The sequence below is a fragment of the Elephas maximus genome, chromosome 12, assembly GCF_024166365.1.
Source record: "Elephas maximus indicus isolate mEleMax1 chromosome 12, mEleMax1 primary haplotype, whole genome shotgun sequence".
NCBI classification, from domain to species: Eukaryota; Metazoa; Chordata; class Mammalia; order Proboscidea; family Elephantidae; genus Elephas; species Elephas maximus.
In genome coordinates, this window is record NC_064830.1 from 45720363 (window position 1) to 45743594 (window position 23232).

The 23232-nt window shown below is 51.8% G+C and overlaps 1 protein-coding gene across 3 annotated transcripts; it reads left to right on the plus strand.

Moving 5' to 3' along the window:
- Nucleotides 1-70: 70 nt before the first annotated feature.
- On the plus strand, nt 71-23140 carry CAD (carbamoyl-phosphate synthetase 2, aspartate transcarbamylase, and dihydroorotase). 3 transcript variants are annotated; one of them, XM_049903247.1, is made up of 45 exons: nt 71-303; nt 545-684; nt 2588-2717; nt 3750-3892; nt 4068-4209; nt 4403-4574; nt 4776-4961; nt 5144-5256; nt 5623-5768; nt 6041-6172; nt 6314-6547; nt 6680-6901; nt 7080-7268; nt 7536-7660; nt 7843-7973; nt 10680-10792; nt 11429-11673; nt 11912-12158; nt 12518-12616; nt 12785-13009; nt 13099-13281; nt 13476-13694; nt 14005-14172; nt 14773-14955; nt 15070-15174; nt 15860-16099; nt 16297-16378; nt 16676-16842; nt 17003-17167; nt 17299-17430; nt 17651-17852; nt 18080-18270; nt 18356-18496; nt 18689-18790; nt 19419-19515; nt 19840-19890; nt 20191-20235; nt 20342-20511; nt 20622-20696; nt 21208-21420; nt 21697-21822; nt 22019-22174; nt 22290-22391; nt 22569-22663; nt 22761-23140. In XM_049903247.1, the coding sequence occupies exons 1-45, from the start codon at nt 222-224 to the stop codon at nt 22861-22863; spliced, it is 6729 nt and encodes a 2242-aa protein (XP_049759204.1). In that variant the 5' UTR covers nt 71-221; the 3' UTR covers nt 22864-23140. The 3 variants fall into 3 exon arrangements, with proteins under 3 accessions (XP_049759204.1, XP_049759205.1, XP_049759206.1); XM_049903248.1 differs by lacking the exon at nt 19840-19890; XM_049903249.1 differs by lacking the exons at nt 21697-21822; nt 22019-22174; nt 22290-22391; nt 22569-22663; nt 22761-23140 and having other exon boundaries at nt 20986-21212.
- The last annotated feature ends 92 nt before the right edge of the window (nt 23141-23232 follow it).

Consider the following 23232-nt stretch of genomic DNA (forward strand, 5'->3'; position numbering starts at 1 on the left):
CCCGCCCCTCACGCCGCCGGCTCCCTGCGCCGCCGCAGACGCCCGGCCGCCGGCGCGCTAGGCTGCTGCGCGGACCACGCCCGCCTGTGCTCCGGCACCGGCGCGGTTAGCCACGTGGACCGATTCCCGGCGCGTCGTCTTCACGTGGTTCCAGCGCCGGCTGGGGCTTGCGGCGCTCCACCGCTTGTCCGTGCTCGGCCCTGCCTCTAAGCGCCGTTCCCATGGCGGCCCTGGTGTTGGAGGACGGGTCGGTCCTGCGGGGCCAGCCCTTTGGGGCCTCTGTTTCGACTGCCGGGGAAGTGGGTAAGCAAGCTTGGGCAGGCTGCCGACCTCATCCCACTCCGATCTCCGCACTGCCTTCCCTGCCCAGACCCCGCCATTTTCCCGCCTGCACACCCTCCCCGCGTTCTGCCGCCAGGTCCCCAGCCCTGCCCTTACCACCCGTCACGCCCATGGCAGCGTACCCTGACGGGGGCATCTCTTCGCCCGGGGCGGAGTTCTGGAGGGTACCCTGCGGAGCCCTCTCCCTGTCCCTTTTTTGCAGTGTTTCAGACCGGCATGGTGGGCTACCCCGAGGCCCTCACTGATCCTTCCTACAAAGCACAGATCTTAGTCCTGACATATCCTCTGATCGGCAACTATGGCATCCCCCCAGATGAAGTGGATGAGTTCGGTCTCAGCAAGGTAGCCATGCCCAATGCTTTCTCTACATTCTTTTTCAAATCAATAATTATTAGTGAAGTGAAGACATTGACACTCTGCCAGGCAACCTGGAGAGAACAAATATAAACACTGAAGTGATAAGTACTGAGGTGACTGTAGTTAAACTTGGGTTGGTAGATACTTTGAGAAGCTCAGCATGGTGGGAGCCTAGGAGGAGAGAGCTATCCCCTCTTTGTTAGGGGCACCAAGGCTATAGGCAAAGTCCAGAATATTGTGTATGTAGTGGAGACATAGGTCTCACAACAAACAACAGTGAAGACATGAATCAAGGAAAGTGGCAAAAAGTGTAGAAGAATAATGCAGAAGTAACGCAAAGATGGGTTAGATACAATAGGAATGAAGTCAAACCAACGTCTAATCTTGATCTGATAAGGACCCTTCGGAGCTTGTTTAACAAGAGTCACATGATGGGAGCAATGCTTCAGGATTGCATAGATTAGTGGAAGGGGGCTGGAAACCAAGATCACATCTTTTTCCAGAGACATTGGGTCCCAGTTCACCTACAGAACCAGTGAAAGTTGGTTACAATCTTCTAAACATACTTTCCTTACCTCATTTTCTACTTCTTTTCTGTAGTGTTCTTACCTCTAGGTAAGAAAGTTCAGTTTCCTCTTGAAGTTCAGTGAGGTTGCCACTATTCTTTCTCCTTTGGAATTGGAAACCAAGATGCCCTCTGAGTTAAAGTAGTAAAAAAACTAGCAATTGGGATAATAGTGGAAGTCAACATAGCAGTATTCCTTAAAACCCATTTTGTCCATGATTCCAGGCTTACTGAGCAACCGACCATTAGATTCTAGATTTGCCTTCCAGGTTACCCTGACGCTGGAAAGACTGGATAACGAACACTGTTATTCCTGGAAAGGCCCATTTGTTATCACAAACCTATAAATACATTGCACTCTTAACTTTTAATTCAATATTTTGTGAATTTGGTTAACATACATCAGCCTTCAGCTCTATCAGCTCTAGGCACACTGACAGAATTGAGTTTACAGACCTCTAAAATTGTGGCCCTGGCTAGACCAGAGAGATTGAGACCTTCCGCAACCACCAACCCAACGCCAATGCCCTTGTAGCACATGTGTTGTAAATGTACTTGCCCATGCCAGGTGGACTTCGCTTGTCAGGGAGGGCTGTTTTTACTCATCTGCCAAACTCTATCCTTCAGATTCCTAAAGAACAGTCTCGACATCCATCTTCCCTTAAACCTTTTACCATTTAGCAGAATGGAATTTAAATATGCCACTACTTCCCAAATAAACTACTGGTTTCTCCATTTAGTTACTAAATGCTTGTTGATCAGTTAACAAATTCGTATTCTCTTCTTTTTTTAATTAGTCCTTTTGGAGTGGAGAGGTATAATCACTTACAGTATTGTAACTTGAGCCTTCGCTTTTATTTAGTAATGTATCGAGCACCTACCTATCTTAGCACCTTGTTTGTATAACCTGTGTAATTATTGTTAGTTTACATGTCGACTTGTTAATTTTCTGCTCGTACGAAGGAAATAAACATCATGAAGACTGGACCCTATCTTTTCTTGCTCACTGCTCTATCAGCATCTGTTACAATGCCTGGCACCTAGTGAAGACTCAAAATGTTTGTTGACTGATGCTATGTGTCAGGCACCTTGCTCTTGAGTTCACGGTTCTGTGACAAAGACACACTCCATGTGTTAATGTTTAATGTGGGGGATGGTATTGTTGGTAAAGGGAGCTGTGAAGTGCTGGGTGGTGGTGAAGATGATACAGTGTAACTGAAATAGAGGGCCCATGGCCACGTAATGGGAGAAGATGGGTAAAAGTGACAGAGGGAGATATTTGGCCTTGAGCTGCTCCTCACAGTCTCCTCCTTCCATCTACAGTGGTTTGAATCCTCAGAGATCCACGTGGCAGGACTGGTGGTAGGAGAGTGCTGCCCCACGCCCAGCCACTGGAGTGCCACCTGCACTCTGCATGAGTGGCTGCAGGAACATGGCATACCTGGCCTGCAAGGTATGATGGCAAGCACACGTGTGTCTCGGCGGAGCACAGTATGCCTGGATGGAAAGGATCAAGATAAGGTTTCCTAGACTCCAGTCCAAGCTTGTGATAGAATATGCCCGATCTAAAATTTTTTTTTTAGAAGGGTTAGATTGCTTTCTGGGGCCAGAGAAGCTATCACTTAGGTGGAAGATTTCAAACATAAAAGGAGAGAATAGTATAATAATCAAGTCTTGGTTAATCTTATTTCATCATCACCATTACCACTCCCTGATTATTTTGAAGCAAATTTCAGACTTTGTATCATTTCATCCACCAATAGTTCATCTATCTCTGAAAGACAAGGAGTCTTCTTTTTAAAAACATGACCACAATAAGATCATTGTCTTACCTTAAAGGAATAAATGATAATTCCTCAATACCATTAAATATCCCCGCAATGTTCAAAATTTACCCAGTTAGCTTTTTTTCATTTTTATTTGAATCTGGATCTAAACAAGGCCCATATGTTGCATTTGGTTGATATGTGTCTTTAATATATGGGCCATTAGGGTATCATATCAGTGACAAGGGAAATCCTGGTGACCTAGTGGTTAAGTGCTACAACTGCTAACCAAGAAGTCAGCAGTTCAGATCTACCAGGCGCTCTTTGGAAACTCTATGGGGCAGTTCAAGTCTGTCCTATAGGGTTGCTATGAGTCAGAATCGACTCAACAGTAGTGGGGCTTTTTTTGGTTATAAGTGACAAAAGCAAGTCATTTTTCCTGTAGGGCATCCCACAGTCTACGTTTTATTGATTACATTTCTGTAGTGTCGTTTGGCCTGTTCTTTTGATCCTTGATATTGTTTTCTGTAAATTGATAGGTCTGTATTTGTGGTTCTGTGCAGACAGATTTTTGTCAGGACTATTTCATGGTAGTGTACTTCCATCAGTTTGCCATAGAACAGCTGTGTGTGACTCAGCTCAGATGGAAATGCTTCTGGAAGTCTGACCTCATGGAAGGCTAAGTTGTGTGAACTCTGAGGGTGTGCTAATTTTGACAGGAGTGGACACTCGGGAGCTGACTAAGAAGTTGCGGGAGCAAGGGTCTCTGCTGGGGAAGCTGATCCAGAATGGGACAGAGCCTTCAGCCCTGCCGTTCTTGGACCCCAATGCCCGCCCCCTGGTGCCAGAAGTCTCCCTTAAGGTACTGGGTAGAGTGGAAGTGTTCTGAGGCATACCACAGTAATTACATTCTGCCCATAACTGACGTGAACACTAGAGGGTGAAGCAGAAGAGACCTTGGAGGTAGGGATTGGGGTACAGATGTCGAATACCCACTGATCACAGGCTAACTTGACCTTTTCACCTCTATTCCTCAGGCCCCACAGGTATTCAATGCAGGGGGTGCCCCTCGGATCCTTGCTTTGGACTGTGGCCTCAAGTATAATCAGATCCGATGCCTCTGCCGACGTGGGGCTGAGGTTACTGTGGTACCCTGGGACCATACATTAGACAGCCAGGGTGAGTAGCTCAGGCCTGTACAGGGTCTTCCCCTAGGATGAAAGAGCTGTCTCTTGGTCCAGTTGCTGAAAGTCAACGTGAATTGCAGCAAAGAAGGTGGAGTTAAAAGAGTTTCTGCTCAAATGATAAGGGCAGCAGGTGTGTGTTCTAGTTGAAGTATTGGTTTTGATATCATGTCTTTTGTCCACTCCAGACTATGAGGGTCTCTTCCTAAGTAATGGCCCTGGTGACCCCGCCACCTGTCCCAGTGTGGTATCCACACTGAGCCGTGTCTTATCTGAGCCTAATCCCCGACCTGTCTTCGGGATCTGCCTGGGACACCAGCTGTTGGCCTTAGCCATTGGGGCAAAGACTTACAAGATGAGGTGGGACTTGTGGGGAGAAGGGACCCACACTTTTGAGATGAGGAATGGGGGATCTTGGGAATGGGAACAGAATTGGAGTTTATTCGTGTTGAAATAGGAGGTGGTGGCTAATGGGAAGAGTGAGAACAAGAACTGTGTTTAGTTTACAGTAGTGAGGGGAGGCTGGAAGTGGCCTGTGACTTAGCATGCCTCTATCTCCAGATACGGGAACCGAGGCCATAACCAGCCATGCCTGCTGGTGGGCTCTGGACGCTGCTTTCTGACATCCCAAAACCACGGGTTTGCTGTGGAAACAGACTCACTACCAACCGGCTGGGTTCCTCTCTTCACCAATGCCAATGATCATTCCAATGAAGGCATTGTACACAACAACCTGCCCTTCTTTAGGTGAGCTTGGGAGACTCGCAGGGCAACTGTGGGCCTCTACAGCTTTGAAGCCCCATGGGCCTTGAAGAGTATAAAGTAAAGCACAGCAGTGAACTGGAGTCTCTATCTCACTACCCACCTCTGAGGTTGCCAGTGCCCATGCCTGTGAAGATGATGGGTTTCATAACCAATCTCTTCAACAGTGTGCAGTTTCACCCAGAGCACCAAGCTGGCCCTTCAGATATGGAGCTGCTTTTTGACATCTTCCTGGAAACTGTAAAAGAGGCCACAGCTGGGAACCCTGGGGGCCAAACAGGTAAGCACCTGAGTAGAATTGGGCTGTGGACCTAAGAACAGGCCAGGCTCAGCGGTAACAAGGGTTGGTTCCAGGGTGGGCATGAAATGGACATGCCCCAGGAAACTGATACATGTGGTTTAGAGGTGTGTGTGTTGGGGGAGGGTATGGGTAGGAAGGCATCCAAGCCAGGATGATTATTTTATGTCTCTATTGGAAGGAACTCTGGAGTCATGAACCCTGTATTCTGGTCCTCCCTCTGCCAATTGTTCACTCATTAGGTGCTTGATTTATTCTGGACTTTTCTGTAAAGCAAAGGGATTAATCCAGATGATCTTTCAGATCCTGTTCAGCTCTAGCATTCTGTGACTTTCTCTGTCTCCACAGTTCGAGAACGACTGATTGAGCGCCTGTGTCCCCCTGGGATCCCTACCCCAGGCTCTGCGCTTCCATCACCCAGAAAGGTTCTGATCCTGGGCTCAGGGGGCCTCTCCATTGGCCAAGCTGGAGAATTTGACTACTCAGGCTCTCAGGTAAGGTGTGGCTATGCCCACCCCTCTGGGTGTGTGACCCTCAGGAATGGGTAGAGCCTTATGGAGAAGGGCTGAGGCATCCATATCTGTTGTAGGGAGGAAATGAATCAGGAGGTCTGGGGACTGTCCAGGAAGGTGAGGTGGGGAGGATTAGGTTAGTTATTAGGCACTAAGAGTACAGGGAGGGAAAGAGGGAGGAAAAATAGTGATTTAAGACTGTGTTCAGTTTTGCTCCTGCAGTAGAAGCTGATGTGCCATTCTTGTCCTCTTAGGCGATCAAGGCCCTAAAGGAGGAAAACATCCAGACACTGCTGATCAACCCCAACATTGCCACAGTGCAGACCTCCCAGGGGCTGGCTGACAAGGTCTATTTCCTTCCCATAACACCTCACTACGTAACCCAGGTATGAGTTGGGTGAGAATGGACTGAGGAGGGGACTCATGGTGGGCAGGGGATCCAGTGGTCACTCCAGGTTTCTGAACTTCTTTGGTTCCTTCCTTTCCCCCAAAAGTCTTATGCAGATTATTTCCTTCTTCTGCCTCAGGTGATCCGTAATGAACGTCCTGATGGTGTATTATTGACTTTTGGGGGCCAGACAGCTCTGAACTGTGGTGTGGAGCTAACCAAGGCTGGAGTGCTAGCTCGGTATGGGGTCCGCGTCCTGGGCACACCTGTGGAGACCATTGAACTGACTGAGGATCGGCGAGCCTTTGCCGCCAGGATGGCAGAGATTGGGGAGCATGTGGCCCCCAGCGAGGCAGCAAATTCTCTTGAACAGGTTGGAGGAGTGGTTGGTAAAAGTAGAGTGGTGTCATTTTCTTTATATCTTGTTTCCAAAAGGCACTGCACCTTCCAGGCAGCAAGAGATCGAGACCTTGACCTGTTTGTTCATTTCTTCCACTCATTGCAGGCCCAGGCAGCAGCGGAGCGACTGGGGTACCCTGTGCTGGTGCGTGCAGCCTTTGCCCTGGGTGGCCTGGGCTCCGGCTTTGCCTCCAACAGGGAGGAGCTCTCTGCTCTCGTGGCCCCAGCTTTTGCCCATACCAGCCAAGTGTTGGTGGACAAGTCCTTGAAGGGATGGAAAGAGATTGAGTATGAGGTGGTGAGAGACGCCTATGGCAACTGTGTCACGGTGAGTGACAGGGGAAGGATGGGAGTAGTGTCAGGCAGTGTGAGCTCTTGGAAGAGGGTTATTGTCCTTTAGACCCAGGTTGGGTGCAGCCACAGAGGCAGCAGGACCCTGGGATGTGGCCTCCCTGCCTCTCCTGGCTGCCTTTGGTGGTGACTCCTGTGGAACCCTCCGTTCACAGGTGTGTAACATGGAGAACTTAGACCCACTTGGCATACACACTGGTGAATCAATAGTGGTGGCTCCAAGCCAGACACTGAATAACAGGGAGTACCAGCTTCTGCGGCAGACAGCTATCAAGGTGACCCAGCACCTGGGAATCGTTGGGGAGTGTAATGTGCAGTATGCCTTGAACCCTGAGTCTGAACAGGTAAGACTAGGTCCTAGAGTTCGTTTTCTAGCTGTTACCTTGTCCTCCTTCTGTAGTTTTTGGGCCTTAAGACCAAGAGGCCTTGAGGTCCTACAGACCCTGGAATAGAAGCCAGTATCATCTTCAGTGTGGTTGGGCCTTAGGGAGGGCCCTTCTGCTACCCATCCCTATGAAGAGGGCTTATTTTCTGTCCTTTCTGAGAGCCCTCCTAGGCAGGGGCTTCTCAGCCAGTCACCTGGTAACTTTTCCTCTTCTCCCTCTTTGCAGTATTACATTATTGAAGTGAACGCTAGGCTCTCCCGCAGCTCTGCCCTGGCCAGCAAAGCTACAGGCTATCCTCTGGCTTATGTGGCAGCCAAGCTAGCTTTGGGCGTCCCTCTACCTGAGCTGAGGTATGAGGATGGGGGCAGAAAATGGGGTGGTAAGGGGGTGAGGAGGTGAGGAAAACATTCACGGGACAGGGAAGACGGAAACAACATTGGCCTGGATCTGTGGAGATGAAGAGAGCTGTCTAGAAGCTCACTCTTTACATCCCATTTCTGTCCTCCTGGTACCCCGACCTGATGGCTCCCAGGAACTCTGTGACGGGGGGAACAGCAGCCTTTGAGCCTAGCCTGGATTATTGTGTGGTGAAGATCCCTCGCTGGGACCTCAGCAAGTTCCTGCGTGTCAGTACAAAGATTGGGAGCAGCATGAAGAGTGTTGGTGAGAGAAACATGTTCCAACAGCTCCCCCACCCCAGATTACTCCTACTGGGTCCCACCAGTACCAGGCCTAGAATGTCAGAGAGGGTCCTTAGCATGGTCTTTTAGCTCCAATGTTAGCAGCTGCTTGGAAACATGGTTTCTCAGAGCTAACAGAGACATTTCAAACTAAGGTAGTAGTTCTCATCAGGAGTGGGGATCACAGTCATCTGGATATGTGTGTCAGAATATTTGGGTCACCGCCCTGCCCCAGATGGCATCTCATAATATCTGGGATAGTATGATAGCCACCAGACCATCTCAGCTCTCTCATTTTAAAATGAATAAACTGAGGTGCCCACAGAAGAAAAGTGAATTGGCTGAGTGCCCACAAATGAGTAATTGGCAGAGCCAAGAACTGGAAGCTAGACCTGGCTCCTAGGCGTATGTTTTCCTGTTATACTACATTGCCTGTCATCTGTGAGGCCAGTTCTGTGAATCTCCATCCACAGCATTCCATCCTCATGGCGTTTGGCCCCTGGCTTCATCACTAGGCTTGTTTGCCAGTGACGTTTTATTCACTGCGTTTGCTTAAATACTGCTGCTTCAGGGAAATGGTTCCTGCTGACTTTTGGTGAATCCTTCTAAATCCAGGTGAACACGGTGTCAGCCATTATTGGCATACCTGCTTCCTTCTCTGGACCCTTTCTGCTTTAAGTTCAGAGCAGGACATCGAAAATCTTTTTTTATAACAAGGAAGTTTATTAGCGAACAGTAAATGGTTGAAGAAGTCATCCTCTAGGCAGTGGTGGAGTATGCTGGAATTGAGTTAATACGCTTTCTTGTGGTGTCCTTTTAGTTGCCTTAGGCCCTTCTGTAGAACATTTCAACCAAAACAAGCATCTGCATGTACCAGACAAACTATGTAAAGGATGAAGAACATTTCACTGTGCTCCAAATGTCTATTAAGAGCAGTAATAGCCTTTAGACAAGCAAGTCTAAGCTCAGATATTATTTCAGAATTTTTAGAAATGCTATAAGACTGCCAAGTTGCTCCTTCTGGAGATAAATTTCTGTTATTTGAAAACTATAATAAATATGGGAATGAAGCCATAATTAGATTGTGGCTCAAAGAAGTGGATTGAAAATGGGACAATCCAAGATGAAACACTTAAATGTTTTTTATCTGTTCAAGTATTCTTGTAATGTGATCTTCAGTAACTTTTTGTAAATTTTATTATGCAGGTACGATACATGAGTCATTGAAAAGCGGGAAAATATTGCTTAGTCAAAGAAAAATAATTATCTCTGTAATCTTGTCACACAAAGATAGATTAATTTGTGTATATGGTTCCAGAATTTTTCTAGGCATACATATGTGAATGAGTTGGGTTTCTTTTTTCTTTTTTTTAAATCAAACCATAAAATAAAAACATAACCATATGACATAATGTAAATATTCTATACATACATAGTCACATTACAAAAAAACTGGCTCAAATCACTCATAATCCATTCCCTTAATACTATAGGTAGCATCTTGGCAATTTAAAAAAAAAACTTTATAAGATGCGTCAATGTCAGGACTATAAATAGAGAAAAATACTATTGGTAAAAAAGACTCGAGGACCTTAGGGTAAGTGGGCAGAGTACATGAACAAAAACTGCAGAAGAAAAAATCAATAAGCAAACCTGGGGGGGGGAAATTCCCTCTCCTTAGTACATAGAAATCTAGTTAAAGTGAGTTATCATTTTTGCTTATTGTGGTTGTGTTATTGTTAGGTGTTGTTGAGTAGATTTTGACTCATAGCAACCCCATGTGACGGAGCAGAACTGCCCCACAGGTTTTCTAGGCTGTAGTCTTTACAGAAACAGTTCACCAGGCACTTGCTTATTAAATGTTTAAAACGATTATGCTCATTTCTTGTGAGTCTTAAACTTATAGTTTGTATTGTAAAGCACAGGTTTCTGTAATTAGTACTTATTAAGGGCCAGAAGTTTTGTCTTACATGTTTTCCCTATATTTTTGGATATTTATCCAATGGCAATAATCCAAAACATAGAAAACATCATGCCTCACTTGTAATGATGAGTACCTGGAAGCATCCTAAATGTCCAGCAGTAAGTGCACAGTTAAATTATGGTCAGTCATACAGGAATTAAACTGGTGGCTATAAAACCATACAGCAATCTGAGAAAATGTTTATGAGGGAAAAACAGAATAAGCAATTATATGTACGCTATAATCGTGTAAAACATACATACGAAAAACATCCAGGAACAAATACTCTGAAGTGATCATTTAATTGTGATTAGCTGTGGACGGGCTCCAAGAGTAGTGGAATCACCTTCCTATTATCCAAACATTTAAAAGTTCTAAAAGATGAGACAGATTACAGGGGGTGTCATCACAATATGAATAAGGTAAGTCAAGTAACTGGATGACCGTCAGTGGTTTGGGCCACTGTGATAAACTGTCACGTATGCCAACATCCACGTGCTCATATCGGGCGTTTTAATTTCTTGTTCACTAACGCACAAAACCTGAAATCCATGCAAATGATGAGGAAGAGCTGCAAGTTTAAGATTTCTCGATAAGACTTCTTCACGGTGAAAGACCCCTCCCCAGGGGACTTGCTTGTAGAGCCTCCAGACACTTGACTTAAACCTTAAGCTTCCTGAGCAGCTTCCTGCCCCAGGCCCTCAGTCCTTCCGTCTTGTCCTCCAGGTGAAGTCATGGGCATTGGGCGTTCATTTGAGGAAGCCTTCCAGAAGGCCCTGCGCATGGTGGATGAGAACTGTGTGGGCTTCGATCACACAGTAAAGCCAGTCAGCGATATAGTAAGTGGCTTCACTCCACCCGGCAACCCCCTTAAAATGGACCTGCTTCTCTTCCCTCAGGCCATGAGCTTGTTACCAATAAGATTAGTAGCAATAAGATTTATTGACCACTTGCTGTGTTTTGTTCACTTTGCTGAGAATTTTGAGATGTCTCATTTATCATTGCAACAGGTATTGTTGGACCTGTTTTTACACGTGAGAAAGCTGAGGCTTAAAAAGCCAAACCAAACTTGTTGCCATCGAGTCGATTCTGACTCATAGCGACCCTATAGGACAGGGTAGAACTGCCCCATAGGGTTTCCAAGGAGCACCTGGTGGATTCGAACCACCAGCCTCTTGGGTAGCAGCTGTAGCACTTAACCACTACACCACCAGGGTTTCCAGCTGAGGGGTAGGTTATGGAAGTTGCTCAAAGCCACACAGCCAATACAAGGCAGAGCCAGGTTTTGTCTCCAGGTGTTTGCAATCCCTGAACTGTGCTCTGGGACACAGCTTCCTTACCTGACACAATAACAGCCACTCCTGCTCTCAGGCTTTCAGAGGTGCTGGCAGAAGATTGGGAATTTCTCTGCTTAACCCCCTGACATCTCCTGCCTCTGTACAGCCCTATACCCACCTGTCCGACCCCTCTCTTAGGAGTTGGAGACCCCGACAGATAAGCGGATCTTTGTGGTGGCAGCTGCTCTGTGGGCTGGTTACTCAGTGGAACGCCTGTATGAGCTCACACGCATCGACCGCTGGTTCCTGCACAGAATGAAGCACATCGTGGCGCACACCCAGCTGCTGGAACAGCACCGTGGGCAGCCTCTGTCCCCAGACCTGCTGCAGCAGGCCAAGTGCCTTGGCTTCTCAGACAAGCAGATTGCCCTTGCAGTTCTGAGGTCAGAGATGGCGGTGAGGGCCACGGGCTGAGACATAGGGGCAGAGAACCTTTGTGCCAGTAAGGGGCCCTTGGAAGGTAGAATGGGCAACTGTGGAGGCTTTTGACCTTCATCTCTGAAAGAGGGATGATCAGTGGGGATATTTCCCTCTCTGATTTTGCCCTGGAATCTAATGCCTCTACCCAATCCTTACCCCACCCCCAGGGCCTACAAGTATCTTCCCTTTCTTTTCCTTTAGCACAGAGCTGGCTGTTCGCAAGCTGCGTCAGGAACTGGGGATCTGCCCAGCGGTGAAGCAGATTGACACGGTGGCAGCTGAGTGGCCAGCCCAGACAAATTATCTGTATCTGACATACCGGGGCACAGCTCATGACCTAACCTTTCGAACACCTCACGTCCTGGTCCTTGGCTCTGGCGTCTATCGCATTGGCTCTAGTGTTGAGTTCGACTGGTGTGCCGTAGGCTGCATCCAGCAGCTCCGAAAGGTCCGAAAGTTCCTCTTTCATACCAGTGTCTGCTGTCTCTGCCTGCCTGCTCCCACCTAGTCCTGGCACTCTCTCCTAATTGCTTCACCTTACAGCATAAGGCTTTGGGTTGAGAGGGTCCTCTGAGCCATCAGCGATGCCCACACAGTGTATGAATCTCCTCCCTAGTACTTAGTACCTACTTCTCCAATACCTGCAATGCTGGGCCCCGGTTCCCTCCCAGGACGGATGTCCCATACAGGTGGCTTGCTACTTCAGAGGAAGCTGGGTGGCAGTCTCTGAATCAGTGGCTTTGGGTTAGTTTCTCCATGCTCTTCCATCTACCTGATTGGTAAATGTCACTCTCTTCCCTGTCACAGATGGGATATAAGACCATCATGGTGAACTACAACCCAGAGACAGTCAGCACGGACTATGACATGTGTGACCGACTCTACTTTGATGAGATCTCTTTTGAGGTGAGAGGGAGAAGGGCTGCCTGAGTGGCCAGGGCAGAATGGGATTGACAGGCTGACCTGAGATTCTTTAGACCCTGGAGCAGGGTAGAGGGTAAGGAGCAGTGAGCAAGAAGGCTCAGATCCCTGATCCCTTTCGTTACCACCACGTGTTTCTCTCCTGCACCATAGGTGGTGATGGACATCTATGAGCTAGAGAACCCTGAAGGTGTGATCCTCTCCATGGGTGGGCAGCTGCCCAACAACATGGCCATGGCTTTGCATCGGCAGCAGTGCCGGGTGTTGGGCACCTCCCCGGAAGCCATCGACTCAGCTGAGAACCGTTTCAAGTTCTCCCGGCTCCTCGACACCATTGGGATCAGCCAGCCTCAGTGGAGGGAGCTCAGTGACCTAGAGGTGGGCTGGGGCCTGGTGGGTGGGCTGGAGGCTGGCTGATGCCGGTGTGTGGGTGTGACCAACCCAGCTAATCTCTCTGCCACCCTCAGTCTGCTCGCCAGTTCTGCCAGACTGTGGGGTACCCCTGTGTGGTGCGCCCCTCCTACGTGCTGAGCGGCGCGGCAATGAACGTGGCCTACACCGATGGAGACCTTGAGCGCTTTCTGAGCAGCGCGGCAGCAGTTTCCAAGGAGCACCCGGTGGTCATCTCCAAGTTCATCCAGGAGGCCAAGGTAGGAGGCTGCAGACAAGGTCTGAGGGAAGGCTCCCAGGCTCGAGGAGACTCCACTGTGTGAACTCACAGGCGTGGGGCGCTGGGGAGGGTGGGTTGTACTGGAGGCTGTTAAAGGATTGGAGCACCCTGGGGCAAGCGGGAGAAGAAAACAGCCCTTGCCTAGGTCACACTGCCTTTTACCGGCCTCGCCAGGAGATTGATGTGGATGCTGTGGCCTGTGACGGTGTGGTGGCAGCCATCGCCATCTCCGAGCATGTGGAGAATGCAGGTGTGCACTCAGGTGATGCCACCCTGGTGACCCCACCGCAGGACATCACTGCCAAAACCCTGGAGCGAATCAAAGCCATCGTGCATGCTGTGGGCCAGGAGCTACAGGTCACAGGCCCCTTCAATCTGCAGCTCATTGCCAAGGTGATAAGAAGGGACACGGGCTAGAGGAGGGGACTAAAGGACCACAGCTCCTTCATGTTGTGTGCTGGCACACAGTGCTAGGAAGCCCTGCACTGTCCTGCCACCCTTGGAGTAGACAGGAAAGTTGGGAGAGTGGGGGCGGGAGGGCAGAGCTAGAGCCCATAGTTTTATCAGGGTTTGTGACAGTCATTGCCCTGAGCTCCTGTTCCAGAGTAATCACCCACAGAATGGTAGTGGGGAGGAGTCCAGGTCAGTGGAACAGCATCAGCAGGCCCAGCCTTTGGAAGCCTGACCAGTCTCTCTTCCCCAGGATGACCAGCTGAAAGTTATTGAATGCAACGTGCGTGTCTCCCGCTCTTTCCCCTTCGTCTCCAAGACACTGGGTGTCGACCTCGTAGCCTTGGCCACACAGGTCATCATGGGGGAAGAGGTAGAGCCTGTGGGGCTCATGACTGGTACTGGAGTTGTGGGAGTAAAGGTAAGGAGGGTTAAAACCATAGGGTTAGCAGTCAGGAGTAGGGAGACGAAGAGTGGGAGGGTTCACTCACAGCACAAATTTGTCAGTCAACATATAAACCAAGCAGCTACTGTTGGCAAGGCAGTGGTGGACCATAAAGGTGATGAGATGTGTTTGTTCCTTTGGATCTTACGCTCTAGTAATGGGAAGCAAGAGAAGTTGGATCTAAAAATAGCTTTACCGTGAAACAGTCTGTGATAAACCTACATGCTAGAGGTGCAAACAAAATGCTGAAGGAGTTTAGAGACGGGAGGTACTACTTCCAGAGGGGGTGATCTGGGAACGCTCAAGAGAAGAGGTGGTATTTCAATTTGACCTTGAAGGATTGTTAGGATTTTTGATTAGCCAGGCTCATTGAGGACGTACTCCAAAGCCTGGTAACAGCCTAAGCAGGTACTGAGGGAAAACCCTGGATGGCATAGCAGCAAAGGGAAGGCTAACCACACCGTGTGGATGAGATCCAGGGGAGGGGACCAGTGTGCTCTTACCTCGCCTGCCTCTCCTGGTGACAGGAGAGGGTCCCTTACTCCTTGGCCCTCTCTCTTACATCCTGCTCCTCAGGTCCCCCAGTTCTCATTCTCCCGCTTGGCGGGTGCTGATGTGGTGTTAGGTGTGGAAATGACCAGTACTGGGGAAGTGGCCTGCTTCGGGGAGAGCCGTTGTGAGGCCTACCTCAAGGCCATGCTAAGCACTGGCTTTAAGATCCCCAAGAAGAATATCCTGCTGACCATTGGCAGCTATAAGGTACCAGAATCCAGGGAGATGGGGGGTGAGATGGCCCTGCTCTCTGAGCCCAGGGTGATGTTGAAGTGGAAGACAGGAGAAACACAGCCGTGTCGTCTTTCTGCTTGGTTTCAGAACAAAAGCGAGCTGCTCCCGACGGTACGCTTGCTGGAGAGCCTAGGCTATTGCCTCTACGCCAGCTTGGGCACTGCTGACTTCTACACAGAGCACGGCGTCAAGGTGTGGGGCTCCTGCAGCCCGCCACCGCTGCCTGCCCCGGAGGGGGGACATTGCTCCACTGCTGTTGTTTTTATTGTCATTTTTTATCATTACTACTGTTATCGTACAACTAGTGTGTATCCCAAGGAGCCCTGGTGGAGCAACGGTTAAGTGTTCAGCCGCTAACCAAAAGGTTGGAGGTTCAAACCCACCCAGCAGCTCCTTGGGAGAAAGACCTGGTGATCTGCTTCCATAAAGATTATAGCCTAGGAAACCCTATGGGGCAGTCCTACTCTGCCCCATGGGGTCTCTCAGTTGGAATCGACGACGCCACCAACCAGTAACAATGAGTGTTTCACATGGAATAAGTAGAATGTACAGAAAAACAAAGAGAAAAAAAATCCTTTATAATTTCTCCACCACTGTTGACGTTCTGGTGTCGGTCTTTTGAGAATTTTACCTCTCATATGCGTGTATGTGTGCGTACACTTTGTGTTCATTAGTCCACAAAAGGGGGCTCGTGTTGCACTTAGTCTTTGGTGACCTGTTTTAATAACGTAGCGTGGAAATCTTTTAAGCCTGCCGTTTAGAGGCAGCCCCTGGTTGCCGCCCTGTGGACCCTCGGTTTCCTCTTCATGGGCTCTGGGCCAGCTGCCTCCCATCATGCTGGCTCAGGCTGGCCCTGACCTTGGCTCTGTGCCGGCAGGTGACAGCTGTGGACTGGCACTTTGAGGAGGCAGTGGATGGGGAGTGCCCGCCACAGCGAAGCATCTTGGAGCAGTTGGCTGAGAATCACTTTGAGCTGGTGATTAACCTGTCGATGCGCGGGGCTGGAGGCCGGCGGCTCTCTTCCTTTGTCACCAAGGGCTACCGCACCCGGCGCCTGGCTGCAGATTTCTCTGTGCCCCTCATCATCGATATCAAGTGCACCAAACTGTTTGTGGAGGTAACTGAGACGCGGGAGGTGAGGCCAGCATTGATGCCACGGCATGGAGGGCAGGACACGTCAGTATAAAGTAGCCATGCTAGTAATCGAGTTTCGTGGCTACAGAGGGAGACAGGTGGGGATAGGTACGTAGGAGCCTCTGCAACTCTCAGGATTCCCCTTCCCCCAGATCACAGTGACTGTGTTTCCCCTTGCAGGCCCTAGGCCAGATCGGGCCAGCCCCTCCTCTGAAGGTGCACGTCGACTGCATGACCTCCCAGAAGCTTGTACGACTACCTGGTAAGTACACCTGGTGGGAGAGCTTGGCTCCTTCACACTGGTAGCAGCCGTCATGGAGACCCTCAGTGTGCTGAGAGAAGGCTGTGGGGCCCACTGTGCCCTGAACTGTAGAGTGTGTGAAAGACCCAGAATCTCTCTCACTGTGAGCTCTTGTAATCCCTGGCTGAGGAACCTTGGGTCTTTCATTTGCATCAGTTGCTGCTAATTTTCCCACTGCCTGTTTCTGAATCTTCCTGTAATCTTGCCCAAAGAAATTCCCCATTGATACCCTTAACTGCCTACTCCATGCTCTCTCAGGATTAGTTGACGTCCACGTGCACCTTCGGGAACCAGGTGGGACACACAAGGAGGACTTTTCCTCAGGCACAGCCGCTGCCCTGGCAGGGGGTGTCACCATGGTGTGTGCCATGCCTAATACCCGGCCTCCCATCATCGATGCCCCTGCTCTGGCCCTGGTCCAGAAGGTGAGCCATTGAACTCCTATTTCATGGCATCAGAGACCGCACCCACCACCCTTGCCTCCCTGAGCCCTCCCCCATTGCTCCTCTCCTTGGTCCCAGGCCACTGGTGCCCAGCTGGCTGTGTTGGCATGAATGGGCCTCATCTCACATGTATCTTCTCCAGCTGGCAGAAGCTGGTGCCCGCTGTGACTTTGCCCTATTCCTCGGAGCCTCATCTGAAAATGCAGGGACCCTGGGCCCTGTGGCTGGGTCTGCTGCAGGGCTGAAGCTCTACCTCAACGAGACGTTCTCTGAGCTGCAGTTGGACAGTGTGGCCCAGTGGATGGAGGTAGGGAATGGGCATGTGGCAGGAGGGTTCCCACCTAGGTGGGCTTCACAAGACCTCCATGAGGGCCCTGGCCTCTCAGAAGCTCAGCGAATCAAAGACTGCAGGCTCCCTTAACGTTCTTTCTGTCCCAGCACTTCGAGACCTGGCCGTCCCACCTCCCCATTGTGGCCCACGCAGAGCGGCAGAGCGTCGCCGCCGTCCTCATGGTAGCTCAGCTGGCCCAGCGCTCAGTGCACATCTGTCACGTGGCACGGAAGGAGGAGGTGAGACTACAGAGGTCCCGGTGCACAGTCACTCTCCTTGTATCACCAGGAGGGCGGGGCCATGCTCAGAGACAGGAAAGAACAGCAGGAGCGCCCCAAGCCAGGACCTTCAGTGTGTCTGCCCCATCATCTTCCAGAGAAGGGCAGGCACTTGGCCCTGGGGGCTTTGTAGGGCAGGGGCTGTGGGGGCCTCCCCTGGATCTCCCTGCTCTGTCTTCAGATCCTGCTGATTAAAGCCGCAAAGGCACGGGGGCTGCCGGTGACCTGTGAGGTGGCCCCTCACCATCTGTTCCTATGCCTCGATGACCTGGAGCGCCTGGGGCCTGGCAAGGGGGAGGTGCGGCCTGAGCTTGTCTCTCGCCAGGACATGGAGGCCCTGTGGGAGAACATGGCTGTCATCGACTGCTTTGCCTCAGACCATGGTGAGAGGGTCCAAAGTGTGCCTGGGTGGGAGAGTACATGGGTAAAAGGCATCAGCCCCGGAAGATGGCAGCAGTCTCTGTTTCCTTATTTTCTCATTCCCAGAAGAAGTTGGTATCGGGGTTGGTAGCAAGCAGAATGAGGTTGGTGGTGGCGCAGTCCTGGGGGCATGTATGACTTCCCAAATGTGGAGGCGATTATTCCTGAGGGTGATGACTCTCTCCTCCAGCCCCCCATACCTTGGAGGAGAAGTGTGGGCCTAGGCCGCCTCCTGGCTTCCCAGGCCTTGAGACCATGCTGCCACTGCTGCTGACAGCTGTTAGCGAGGGCCGGCTCAGCCTGGATGACCTGCTACAGCGACTGCACCACAATCCTCGACGTATCTTTCACCTGCCGCCACAGGAAGACACCTATGTGGAGGTGTGGGGGTGGACGCCTGGGGCGGGGAGGCAGGGTGCTGTTCCCAGACATGGCCTTTCCCTTGCATAACCATGACTCTGGGCAGGTGGATCTGGAGCATGAGTGGGCAATCCCCAGCCACATGCCCTTCTCCAAGGCCCACTGGACACCCTTTGAAGGACAGAAGGTGAAGGGCACTGTCCGTCGTGTGGTCCTACGAGGAGAGGTTGCCTACATTGACGGCCAGGTATGTGTGTGGCCTCTTCTTTTGTGCTGTTTTCTTCTGTACTAGCGCATTTGCACACAGGTGAGCACACGTCCCCTGGGGCAGTTTTCCTTATGCTGGCATCCGCCCCTTGTACTGTCTGCGCCATCTTCACTCACCGCCCATGTACTGTCTGTGCCATCTTCACTCACCGCCTGTGCCTTCTATCTGCAGGTTCTGGTGCCCCCTGGCTATGGACAGGATGTACGGAAGTGGCCTCAGGGGGCGGTTCCCCAGCTCACGCCCTCAGCCCCTGCCACCAGTGAGATCACCACGGTATCCACCCGTTTCCGGGCTGGGGTGGGGCTCCCCCAGGGACAGGACTGACAGCTTAAACATTCTCATTGGTGGCTCAGGGTGGCAGAAAGCTCCTCACTTGACAGTTAAAATCCCCACCACCCACCTCTGCCTACTGCAAAACATAGGATTAACTGGGTTTAGGAGACTGCTGTGAGGAACACAAGCCTGTTGTTAATCCAGCCAGAGATACATCTGGGGCCCTGTCACTGGGGTGGCACACACCTGTAGAGGCCAGTTTGCTAACCACCTGTGAGGGCATGTGTGGGGAAGATGCAGCTAACGGGAGGGAAGTTCGGGTGCGATCCACGTGGACAGCGAGCAGTTTGGTTTTTCTTAAGGAAGGGATTGAATCTGAGGGGGGCTTGGGTCAGTCAGGAGTCCCTGGGTGGTACAAACAGCGAACACACTTGGCTGCCAACCACAAGGTTAGAGGTTAGAGTTCTCCCAGAAGTGCCTCAAAAGAAAGGCCTGGCGATCGATCTACTTCCGAAAAATCAGCCACTGAAACTCCTATGGGGTGCAGTCCTACACTGACACACGCAGGGTTGCCAGGAGTTGGAGTCAGTTAACTTTTTAAGACGCTGGGCCAATGTTATCTCTCCAGACACCTGAAAGGCCCCGCCGGGGCATCCCAGGGCTTCCCGATGGCCGCCTCCACCTGCCTCCCCGAATCCACCGAGCCTCTGACCCAGGTCTGCCAGGTAAGCGGGGAGGTGAGCCCGGACACTGCGGTGGGGCACCCTGACGTAGAGATATGCAGGGGCAGGGTCTTCTACCCTCATGGACCAGGGTTAGGGCTTCAGTTGCCCATCCATTGCTGAGTATTTCCATGGTATGGCCCGGCTGCCCAGGGACTGATCCAGGCCCCTTCCCCCAGCACCTCTCCTTTGTCCACCTACCCGGCCCTCCTCTTCACTCCTCCATCCTGGTCTTAACTGCTTTACCCTCCTTTGCCTAAAGAAGCCACCCCAGCATGAGGTAGGCGTCCACAGCTTCTTCTTACAGCCCTTTTTTGTTGTGGGCAGCTATGTTCCTCCGCCTGGGAGCTGGGATCCCACGGGGCATCAGAGCATGGGGTAAATCTGGGTTGTTGGTTGCTGTGAGCCTGGCCGTTCCCCCTTGCCTAGGATCCCTTTGCCGACTGGGAGGACCCAGGGAGGGCGCCACTGTTCACACATGGCACAGCCCCCATGGGAAACCACGTGTCTGTCCCCAGAGCTGCTACGGTCCTTCCTGCCCTCCCCTAACCCGTTACAGCTACTGTGGTGTGTGAGTTGGTTTAACACATATACTGTGACCCAGAGTTCCTGGGAAAGTGGGGGCTCTTCCTAAACCCCAGCCACAGGCTTACATCTGTCCATTTCCCGTGTTGACAGCTGAGGAGCCAAAAGAGAAGCCTTGTCGGAAGGCAGCGGAACCAGGTGAGAGGCCCCACACTGAGCACACACTCACTTCGGGACCTCTGTGATCCCACCTGGGTGGGAGGAACCCTCTGACCAGCCTCTTCTGCCCCATCCCACGCTGCAGAGCTGACGGGAACCCCTGACGGCATCTGCTACCCTCCACCGCCAGTACCTAGACAGGCATCACCCCAGAACCTGGGGACCCCTGGCCTGCTGCACCCCCAGACCTCGCCCCTGCTGCACTCATTAGTGGGCCAGCATATCCTGTCTGTCCAGCAGTTCACCAAGGATCAGGTGCCTGGGGGAGGCTGGTTTGGGGCAACCAGAGCTTTGAGGATTTGGAAAGTTGGAGCTAGGGCTTGTCAGGGCTACTACTTTTCTGGCTGACTTGGGTTCTTTCTTAGCTGTCTCACCTGTTCAATGTGGCGCACACACTGCGAATGATGGTGCAGAAGGAGCGGAGCCTAGACATCCTCAAGGTCAGAATCTGGGCCAAGCAGGGTTGTGCAGTGGTCACAATCATAGTTCCTTTCCTTCCTATCAGGTACCCTTGTGTGAGTCCAAATCCTCCACTGTGAATAGCTAGGCTTCCTCTTCTCTGGAAGGTCCTGATGCCTTGTATCTTGCCCCAATGCTTATTCCTCCCCAAATCAGCATTTAGCTGATTTAGGAGACCCTGAGCACCAGAGCAACAGTTCACTAATCTGGTCGTTTGGCCTGTGCTGGTGTATTCATGAGAGAGAGCTGGGGTGTTTCCTTCTCTCCCAGGTCATTCAGACATTTAACAATGGCCTTTTGGAGACAGAGCCTTCAGCTCAGGGTGACCCTAATGGAGGGAATGTCAAGGCTACAACAGGTCACAGGGGCAACTTGGGGGAAATGGGCCTCCTCGGTGCCCCTCTTGTATAAGTTGGGGAGGCCAGCCTCAGCCCGTGCAGTCTCCATGATGAGCCCACACACACATGCACACTCAGCTTTGCCTCTCCGCAGGGGAAGGTGATGGCTTCCATGTTTTTTGAGGTGAGCACGCGGACCAGCAGCTCCTTTGCAGCAGCCATGGCCCGGCTTGGGGGTTCTGTGCTCAGCTTCTCTGAAGCCACGTCCTCCGTCCAGAAGGGTGAATCCTTGGCCGATTCCGTCCAGACCATGAGCTGCTTTGCTGATGTTGTTGTGCTTCGGCACCCACAGCCCGGAGCGGTGGAGGTGAGGCTGGCCTGCACCGGGCCCGGGTGAAGGGCTCTGCCTTACCCACACCGCGCCCTTGGGCAGACACCTCACTGGGCCTGTTTACTTGTCTAGTGAGTGACGAGGCTGGTCTCGGACATGAGGTCCCTTCTGCCCACATTTTCTGTGACTTTAAGTCTCTGGTTGGGTCAGATGGGTGAACGGGCCCAGGAGAGCAGGGCTGAGGCTGGGGTGGGGCCGCTGAAATGCACAAGTAAGCGGAGAGGATTCACCTCCTTGCTGCCATTTTCACAGCTGGCAGCCAAGCACTGCCGGAGGCCGGTGATCAATGCCGGGGATGGGGTTGGAGAGCACCCCACCCAGGCCCTGCTGGACATCTTCACCATCCGAGAGGAGCTGGGGACAGTCAATGGCATGACGGTGAGGGTGGTGGCAGGGCTTGGAGCCCTGCCAGGCAAGGTCTGGGGAAGGGAGGCTTTCTCCAGTCCAGGGCATGCTGCAGCAGGTGCTCAAGGAGGCCTAGACCCTGGTCCTGAGGCTGACGCTCTGAAATGGGGCAGGGGATGGTCTGTACCTCAGCCTGGGAGCCCCTCCTGGTGATTGGGTTCCTTACTAGATCACCATGGTGGGCGACCTGAAGCATGGACGCACAGTGCATTCCCTGGCCTGTCTGCTCACCCAGTACCGGGTCAGCCTGCGCTATGTGGCACCTCCCAGCCTGCGCATGCCACCCAGTGTGCGGGCCTTCGTGGCCTCCCGCGGCACCAAGCAGGTGAGTCCCTCACAGCCCGGCCTGGGAACCCAGATGGAGCATGGGATGGATGGGGCATGGGTTGAACAGTCAGAGTCTGGCACTGAATTCACCCTGGCTCTACCTCACCCTCCAGGAGGAATTTGAAACCATTGAGGAGGCACTGCCCGACACCGACGTGCTCTACATGACTCGCATCCAGAAGGAACGCTTTGGCTCAACCCAGGAGTACGAAGCTGTGAGTGCCGGGCTTGAGGAAGAAGCCAGGGCTGGAGCTGCAGGGATCCAGACAAGGGCAGGAGGGCTGGACACCAGTGGTTTGTGGGTGTCAGGGGGACCCTGGTGGAGCACTGGCTGGTGGTTCCAGTAGCCACCCCTGCCCTGAGAAGCTAATGGGGCTCCGCCTACCTTGCAGTGCTTTGGTCAGTTCATCCTCACTCCCCACATCATGACCGGGGCCAAGAAAAAGATGGTGGTGATGCACCCGATGCCCCGAGTCAACGAGATAAGGTGATGCAAGACCGAAGTTGGAGGATGCACTGGGGGCTGGCTGTGGGATGGGCGGGCCAACTGGGGCTGCTTGGTAACTCTCTCCCTCCTCTTACAGCGTGGAAGTGGACTCAGACCCCCGAGCAGCCTACTTCCGCCAGGCCGAGAATGGCATGTACATACGCATGGCTCTGTTAGCCACCGTGCTGGGCCGTTTCTAGGGCCTGCCTTCCTCAAACTCTTCTCTTCAGGTCCAGCTGCCAGTGCCCCCTACGGGGGCAGCACATTCAGTCGGTACTCTGGAGACTCCAGATAGCTCAGTGCACATACGCACACACATACAGACCACGCTTCAGGCTCTGGACAGGAGCTCTCGAGCAGGCTCGGGCCTCAGGTGCTGGATCCTGTCTGCCCTATCTCCATTATTGCACCTCAAATCTGTACAGTCACTTTTCTACTGACCTAATAAACAGCTGAGCTGCCTCTATTCCTGCTTCCTCATGTGCATCATGCGCTTTAGCCTAGAATGTATTAATGTATTAGGACAGAACTTTGTTTTAGAAAATGGGAACATTACAAGAACAGCCTCA